The sequence below is a fragment of the Enhydra lutris genome, unplaced genomic scaffold (genome assembly GCF_002288905.1).
Source record: "Enhydra lutris kenyoni isolate GAN:26980312 unplaced genomic scaffold, ASM228890v2 scaffoldscaffold9, whole genome shotgun sequence".
NCBI lineage: Eukaryota > Metazoa > Chordata > Mammalia > Carnivora > Mustelidae > Enhydra > Enhydra lutris.
The window spans coordinates 59,590,539-59,599,565 of NW_019154093.1; the positions used below are offsets into that span (position 1 = coordinate 59,590,539).

Here is a 9,027-nt window from a genome sequence, read left to right on the forward strand (position 1 = left end):
GATTGCAGTTAATGATTGCTCAGAAAGGCCGGGAAATTAACTCCACATAGGAAAAAGGAAATGGTGGACCTGCCTCCAAGAGTCCCATATTCTGAGTGAGAGGTCCCTGAAGTTCCAGGAGGCTCTTTGCACTACCGGAGAGGAATCTGGTTCCCGTTCAGCCCCCACAGACGAGGTGCCCATTCCTCCGCGGGGACAACCCACCGCTGGGGCAAGCTGGGTTCTTTCTTGCAGGTGACAGCTCGCCTCGCATTGGTCCGTGTCTTTCATCTCTTGTTATGGCAACATTCCAAAATGAATGCTGAAAGATCTGCCTCTTACGATTTCCTGACAGAACTTATAAAATTGCAATATTTTATTAAAAACAGAATCGGGGCACGTTGCTTTCACATTTGACGTTCAACCTCTACACATTTTGGTGATTCCCAAGATCACCTTACCAATCAAGACTTAAAGAAAAAAAACCTACCACAAATGTCCGACTACGTAAACCCAAGGATTTGTAGGAGGCATCTATGTCAGGATTTCTCCCAGGTGGAGGGCGCAAGAGGCAGGAAGGGTGACTGGAGTTGCCTCATCTAAGGGGTGTCAGGGTGAAGGGTGGTGGGCGTCTTTCCCTTCTCTCCCTTCCCCCTTGGAGACACAGATGCGAGTGGAGGACGGCGGTGGAATTGTCCGAGCCCCAAGGGGCAGGCGGGAAGAGACCTAGCGGGTGAACCAGCAAAGTGGAAGACCCCTCCGCGAGGGGATTCGCCCGCGGAGGCCCGGCTAGCGCGGGTCCGCCACGATCCCAGGGTGCACCGCGCCCCGCCCCCTCCCCTCTCCGCGTCCCGCCTCCCCTCGGCCCAGGCCCCCTCCCTGCTGGCTCTGGGAGGCGGGGACGCGGCGTCGGCGGCGGCTTCTCCAGTCGCGTCTTTCTCACTCACTGGGGAGCCCGGCGGTGGCGGCAGCTTCGGAGGCAGAGCGGCGGAGCTGCGAGCCCGTCGGCCAGCCAGTGGGAGGTCGAACAGACTAAGGGCATAGCCGACAGACAGACGGAGAGCCGCCAGACGGCCCGAGTCGCCTCAAGTTCCGCCATGAGCTGGGGCACAGAGCTGTGGGTGAGTCCGGGTGAGGGGCGCCCCGCGCGGACTCCGGCCCGCGAGGGGCGCGGGCTGGGCAGGCGCCGCTGACCGTCGGCGCCCAGAGCCCTTTGGGCCATCCCCGCCCCTGGCGCTAGCGGAGGGCGGGGGTACCACTCTTCTTTGTGTGCAGACCCCTCTTCCCTCTCGGCCGGGGTTGAGTGGCTGCTGGTCTGCGCTCCCGCCTCTGTCGCTGCGGTAGGGCTGAGGGCAGCGCCTTGGACGGCGGGTGGAGCGGCCCGCGGGCTCCCGCGTCCGCCGCCACCCTCTCCCTTTCCCTGTCTCTCCTCGGTCTTCACTTTCCGGACGCCTGGCTCGTTGCCGGGCGGCGCTCCTCTCCCTTTGTATCTCTCCGCCCGGAGGCGGGGAGGGGGTCCATTGTCCCGAAGTAGCGCCGTTCCCGGGTGGGGAGGGGCCCTGCCGCGGTCCCCAGCTCCGGCAAGGGTCCCCGGGGCGAGGGCGTCGCCGGGCCAGGACCGCGCTGGGAGCCTCGAGGCCCCGCCCACCGCCCTCGCCCCAGGTAGGGGGAGCCGGGCGGCTTTGTTTCGAGCCCGGCCTCCGGCCAGCCAGGCCCGGCCCACAAACCCATTTTCCTCTCGCTGTCTGTGTGCCCCGAACCCGCGCGTGGCTTTGGGGACTCCGGCTGGGCTATCCCCGGCTGCTACCTTGGGCTGGGGGTGGGGTGGAGGTTTGCTTTTGGAATCTAAATTAAACTGATGGGTCGACGGGGAAGCCAATTTTGCCAAAAGGAGCGTAGGGCTTCCCGATTGCTTTACTTCCCCTTCCGCTGTTCTTTATTTTCACTCGTTCTCCCCGTTTTCTTTCTTTTCTCCTCGTCTTTCTTGGGCGCTGAAGGTTTCAGACAATGCCCAGTGTCTGGTAAAGGTGCGGGTGGACGGTAATAGGTCGGAGAATGCGCTCGCGATGCAGCTTCGAAAGGGTGGAGGTGTGGAGGGCAGTGATTTCTCAGGTGCAGCCGAGGGACCTGGGGCATGGGGGCGCTGTCCCGAGAACTGCTTGGTTTCAGCCACTCCCCTTTTTATCCCACCTGTGCACACTTTCCGTGCCTTTTGTTAACGAGGGTCTGGTGAAACCCAGAGAAAGGGGAGAAAGAACTTCGTGGTCTCGACAGGAGCATGTAGGATGCGAATGAAGGTAGATTGGTTCATTGAAGGGCAAATGTTTTCTTCGGTTATTTTTCCCCTCTTACTCACACTGTGGGAATTTTAGAACTGAAAGAGACTTGGAGTTCATCTAGTAGAACACTTAACCAGCCCAGGAATCTCCTGCAACGTTCACGACAAGTGTTTGCCCCGTCTGTAAACACACTACTCAAGAGAAAATAACTCAGACACTCGTTTCTTAGATAGCATTAATTGTTCTTACATTAGAGGATTATATAGTAAATGAATTATGTAAAATTTAACCCTTTAGAGTCTCAGGCATTATTGGTCTTCTCTTTGATTTTGTACATTTTGTAATTGATTATAGTGCGTCATCAATTAAAGTAGATTTTTCATTTTTATAATTAGAAAATATTTTTATTTTTACATACTTTTAAATGATACGTTTCAGAGGAAGCAAAAATGTACTCAGAATATTTCTTTTAAAGTACACGTAGGAAGAGTAGAGTAATATTTAGATTTAACTTTTAGAGTTAAGAAGCACTTTCTATCATACTACAGAAAAACAGTTTTAAGGAGAAACAGTATTTTACTGAAGATTAAAATGCGATTTTTAAAAGTTTTTTTAAGTTATAATTTAAGAATATACATTCAGAAGTGATTAGCAGTCCCCCACCATCTCCCGTAATTTGGTTACTTTCAGCATTTGAATAGTTTTTTAGCAATTTGGAAAGGTAAACTGTAGAAGAGATGGGAATTTCTGATAACTAAAAATTGTTTTGTATCCTTTGGAAATTATGAAAAAAGATTTTAAATTAAGTTTCCTCTTAAAATTTAGTGCACCATGTTTTAAAGTTTTTAGTGGTTTTTGGATTTGAGGGAAATATTTGTTAGAAACTAAATGATAGAGGATCAACTAGTATCATCTGATGCTTAAACCTTAAATAAATAGAAGTTGGTGTAAAGGGCTATTGTTAGGACCAGAAGAGACCTTAGAAAATTTTGACTGGACTTCCTGTTTTTACTGTTCTGGTTTGAATAAGGATATTGTGCTTCCAGTGGATTGTAACAAGCACCTATACTGTGCTCTTGTCATTGAGGAATTTGAGGTTGGGAGAGTTCTCTTGAAATTCTGAATTTAGAAACCAGTTCTAATTATTTCATGTGTAGGATCACGTTACTATCCCATAGGTTTAATTATTGGGAACATGTTGTTACAAAAATACGATGAATGCAGTTATGCACTGAAACTTAAGTTTTTTTTATATTCTTTGGAGTTTCATTGATATTTTAATGCTTCTTAAGTCTTATGTTAAATTTGAGAATAAAGTAATAAAATAGAGAACCACTTTATACTGACTCTGGGGGAGAACTAATAGTGATAGACTAATGGGTTATGTCAGACTTTGAGGGGATACGAATTAACTGGTACTAGATTTATGCTCTGGTTTAAGGTACTTCAGGTGTTCCAAATGAGCGTTTAAACATTGAATATATGCTAGAGACTTCTGGGTTCTGTGTCCTGGGTGATATCAAACAAAGAGATGACAGTGTCTTTGTTTCTTCAGGCTGCAATGTAATTAATTGTAAGATAGCATCTTAAGTGTTGTTTATTGTGTTGATTTTTTTTAATTATCACAGGAAGAATGGTTGGATCAAAAAGAGGCCAAATATGAATCAGTGATTTCACAAATCAGATTTTATAATTATTAGCCCCTTTTACAAGGGAGAAAATTAGAGTTGGAGAAGTTCTGTGTTCAGTCAATAAGTTTTATTTATTAGGAGATACTTTTATGATGGTTTGAGAAGACAAATTTTGCCAGAAAAAAAACCCGTGTATGGATTGTGAGTGTGTATATAGATATGAAAAAAATACGGCTGAGCACCTTAAATGCATTTCATGATTTATTCAGAAATTTGCTCCCCAAGGGAAGTGAGGTGACTCTTCTGGAAGCTAGAAGGTAGCTTCCAATATCTCACATAATTTGTTGGGTCTTTTTTTTTTTTTTTTTTTTTAAGATTTTATTTATTTATTTGGCAGAGAAGGACACAGCGAGAGAGGGAACAGAAGCAGGGGGAGTGGGAGAAGCAGGCTTCCCTCAGAGCAGGGAGCCAGATGCTGGGCTTGATCCCAGGACCCTGGGATCATGACCTGAGTTGAAGGCTAAGGCTTAATGACTGAGCCACCCAGGCGCCTCATTTTGTTGGGTCTTGTAAACCTTTCTTATGCCTTAGTTTCCTGATCTGTGTGCTTTTTGGCCCTTAGTTTTAAGAGTATGTAATTTAAAAGCCATTGTTATTTTCGTTAAATTATTAGTTAAATGCATTTGACAAAACTTATGCTCCCTTTTTAAAAAAGATTTTATTTATTTACTTGAAAGAGTATAAGCGAGAAAAAGAGTATAAACAGGGAGAGGGGTAGAGAGACAAGCAGACTCCCTGCTGAGCAGGAAGCCTTACTCAGTGTTTGATCCTGGGCCTATAGTCTTATGATTTGAGCTGAAGGCAGATGCTCCCACTTATGCTCTTTTGGATGATAGATTCATTGGATACCCCCAGTCTTAACCCTTAATGCTTCTTTATCTTTGTTCTTATAGCATTTATTTAATATCTGTGCTGGGGGCGCCTGGGTGGCTCAGTGGGTTAAAGCCTCTGCCTTTGCCTTGGGTCATGATCTCAGGGTCCTGGTATCGAGCCCCATATTGGGGGCTCTCTGCTCAGCAGGGAGTCTGCTTCCTCCTCTCTCAGACTGCCTCTCTGCCTACTTGTGATCTCTGTCAAATAAATAAATAAAATCTAAGAAAAAAAAAATCTGTGCTGTAAGTGTACCAGACTTAAGAGTCTTGGAGTATAGAACTGGATTAATCTCTTTGTTTTCACTGACTAAAACAATGCCTGCAGGTGATCATGCATGTTTTGCCCAATTGAATTAATAGTTCATTACTTAGGATATTGATTACTGATTAAAAAGTGCATCCTGGAGGAAGTCTTAATGGTTCTGAAGACCTTTGTAGGTGATGATAGATTAAGTGGTGTAGATAACAGTTCGAGAATGTCCAAATAATTTGAAACCAAGATTATGAAGTTAAGGTTTACTGTTTGGTTCAAAAACTTTTACAGCTGGGGAAAAATTGACCTAAAGGGAGTTCTTTGACTTTACCTGACTTACAGCTCTGTGATGTGACTACAAAAATAGCTGATGAAATGTTAGACCACATTAATAGATTTGTCTAGAAAACAGCAGTGTAGTTCCATTTCAGTCCATTGTGGTTAGACTATTTCTGTTATTGACTTGAGCATTACTTCACGTTTTTTAAAAGATCTGTGCACCCGTGTGGAGGAGTTTGACAATGAAAACTCCTTTTTAATTAATGTTAATGGTATTGCTTTTTTCAAAGGCCATGAAATTGCTGTAAGAATTTAAATTAAACAATAAAGTAACTATTGAGCGTCTGTTATGGGGAAGCACTGTGAATGTATGGTGAAATTTATGAAGGTTTATAATATCAGTCCTTCTGTGAGGAAACAGAGTCATTTTAAGGTGATACTCTTTCCTAACTCCAAAATACTCCTCTGTGTTGACATCACTGTCCAGAATGTCTTCTGTGGATCAGTTCCTCTGAACCCCCCCCCTTTTTCCAGAGTACACATTCTGGATAATATCTTTCTTATGGGACTACCACTTTATGTTATAGTTATTTCTTGTACATTCAAACCTTTGGAAAATAGTCATGATAAAAGTATGTTATATTCCATTTTGTTGATAGAAATTGTCGTGTTCAACATTGTATTACAGCCCTTGTTCTTAGTTAAGGAGGCTGAGAATTAATCAAGACCACCTGTTTATGCCACCATTTTATCCTGACTATATTAAGGTAGAAGCTGGAGAATGGCCTTTGACCTCTGCATTTGCTGCTTCCTTAAACCACTCAGTTCCAGTCCCCTTCCCTGCCTTTATTTTGGGACAGTTACACTCTTTCTTCCTCCCCCTGTCTAAAAATGTGAGTTTGGCTGGACACTTAAAAACCTTTTTTACCAGAGTGCCTGGGTAGCTCAATCGGTTGATCATCTATCTACCTTGGCTCAGGTTGTGGTGCTGGGAACAGGCCACATGTGGGGCTCCTTGCTTAGCGGGGAGTCTGCTTCTCTCTCTTCCTCTTCTTCCCCCCCTACCATGCTCACTCTCTCTCAAATGAATGAATAAAATCTTTTAAAAACAAATCTATTTTACCTACTTTTTCCTATAAATGAGCCCCTGTTTGCAGGCAGAAAATAAGAGAATGGTAATTTATAACTCTGGCACCTACAAGTGCTGTCTTATTTATTAGTCTTCAGTCTTTTAAACATTTTTAGCTCAGCAAAAAAGAAAAATTCTGTTTTGGGGAACATAGTTAAACCTACAGTGTATTAAAAACCAGTGGGAAAAGATTATATAAAGATATTGTTTTATAGGAAACAAAAGCTATTCCATGTGTTAGTCCAAGCTATGTATATCAGATATAACAAAAAGATACTTGGCATGGACTTTGGAATAAGGAAGATTTTGCATATACGTGCCTAAATTCCTAGAGGGCAGAGATCAAGTCTTATTCATTGCTTAATCATTTTCTGATTCATTGCTGTATTTTCCCTGTCAGCACACTGCCTGGCATAGAGCCTGATGCTACTCAGATCTTTAGTAAATGTTTGTTGGACTGACCTGAGTGTAGTGGTTAGGTTTGGCTTGAAATTGAGTATATGGGATGGCTGAAAGTAGTGATGCAGGGTAGATTGGGACCAGGTTAAGAGGCTGATTTGGCTGAGTGCTTGATTTACATTCATGAACAGAAGGGGAGGTGTTACTTATTTATTAGCATATAATAAACTTGATTTTTAGACCATTTAAAAATCTACAGAAGGAAGTTGTAGTTTGTGTTAATAGAAGGAATTATTTCTTCCTTCTGAATGCTTTGGCGGCAGAAGGAAGAATCCCCCTGGGTAATAAAAGGTGAAAGTTTATTGATTTTATCACCTCTGCAAGAATATTTGAAGGGTGTTTGTTCTTTTAACAGTGTTATTGGTCCTGATACCAGCTGTATTTTTAAAATACATGTTATTTCTGCAGTTTGTTTATACTGTTTTCCCTTCTCTCCCTTATCTATGAGTTAATATTTTTACTTCCATATCAGTTTAGTTCCAGTGCTTTTTCTGAGGCTGAGAGGTGTTCTTTGGTAAATGTAGTAAGTTTTGATTCTACACTTTTGCTCTGAAATAACTTCATGTGCTGATTTATCCACTGATATTCTCCTGTAATAAAGATATTTTGGAATATTTTGAGGTATCACCTTTAATTAGTGGTAGAATGGTAGATGCTTTAAAATTGCAAATTGTGCTTAAAAATCTGTTGGTATAGTTAATATTGTCACCTGTGCTTTTAAGCATTTTCCTTTTTTCCTATAATTTGTATTCTGTGATTACTTTTACAGGATTTTTATTGACTAGTTCTTTAAAACCACCTCTTTTACACCATAGGGAGCTGCTGTAAGGCATTGTAAGATGATATCTGATTGCTTTTTGTAATGTAGGATTCAGCATTTAGAATTTGTATAGAGCCCAAGAGAAAGAAATCTAGAATACTAAGAATAAAAGTTTTTGTAAAATGTGCCTATTGAATCCAGATTAGTTAATTAATTTGGGGGGGGCTTAGGAACCATTTTTCCTTAAGTTCTTCTAGAAAACTAATCATCAGACTTTAATAGTGCCTCATTTGTTGTAGTTTGAAAAAAATATAAATGTTTATATAGAGTCAGATTTTCCTGTTTTTCCCACACCATTATTTTGTTTCCAGAGAAGTCATCTGTTTTGTTCCTGCTGTATCCTTGCTGTATACCTAATTTGTACAAAGGGAATGGGCATATAATAGGCACTGAAATACTTGTTGAATGAGGAAATCAATGAATTGCTATAACTCATCAGATTATGTTTTGAATACGAAGGGTATTTAGGCGTTTTCCCCCAGCATGTATATTTCTTACATCTTTATTTAACTTTAGGGATCCTTTGTTTGTTTTTACGTGAACTCATGACTCTTGAGATCCAGTCGATGCTCTACTGACTAAGCCAGCCTGGTGCCCCTTTACGGATCGTTTTTATAATCTGGAAATAAAACTGATTGTACTTACTCATATGAAATTTTTCTCTTTTAGGTTTGGAATTCTCATTTCCTTGGTTGGGAACAAATGATTTTTTAGTGATAGCATATCTTATGACCCTTTGGATTCTAAAGTTTTTTTAATTACTAGAGAGAGAGGGTGCATGGGCGAGCACACACATGAGAGGCAGAGGGAGAAGCAGACTTCCCGCTGAACAGGGAGCCTGAGGTGGGGCTCCTTCCCAGGACCCTGATAGCATGCCCTTAGCCGAAGGCAGACACTTGACTGACTGACAGCCACCCAGGTGCCCTGACCCTTTGGATTCTGAATATGAGAACAGTTAACATTCTCTTGGTCATGTAAGGATAATGTAAATTGTCTGAGACTTAATGAATAGGGAAAACATAAAAGATTGGTTTTTGGTGAGTACAAGTGCTGATTCTGAGAGATTCTTGATGAATGTTAGTGGTGATTAGTTTTTTTTCCATTAAAAATATAAAAATCAGGGGTGCCTGGGTGGCTCAGTGGGTTAAAGCCTCTGCCTTCTGCTCAGGTCATGATCTCAGGGTCCTGGGATCGAGCTCCGAATCGGGCTCCCTGCTTGGCGGGAAGTCTGCTTCCCCCTCTCTCTCTGCCTGCCTCTCTGCCTAC

The 9,027-nt window shown here is 42.8% G+C and overlaps 1 protein-coding gene across 3 annotated transcripts in view; it reads left to right on the forward strand.

Moving 5' to 3' along the window:
- Nucleotides 1–940: 940 nt before the first annotated feature.
- Nucleotides 941–9,027, forward strand: part of LOC111143341 (formin binding protein 1 like) — a 100,474-nt gene continuing 92,387 nt past the window's right edge. For all 3 annotated transcript variants that reach the window (XM_022497017.1, XM_022497018.1, XM_022497019.1), the window contains exon 1: nucleotides 941–1,100. In XM_022497017.1, the coding sequence (XP_022352725.1) occupies nucleotides 1,077–1,100 (24 nt within the window). In that variant the 5' untranslated portion in view covers nucleotides 941–1,076. The remainder of the gene's footprint in view (nucleotides 1,101–9,027) is intronic.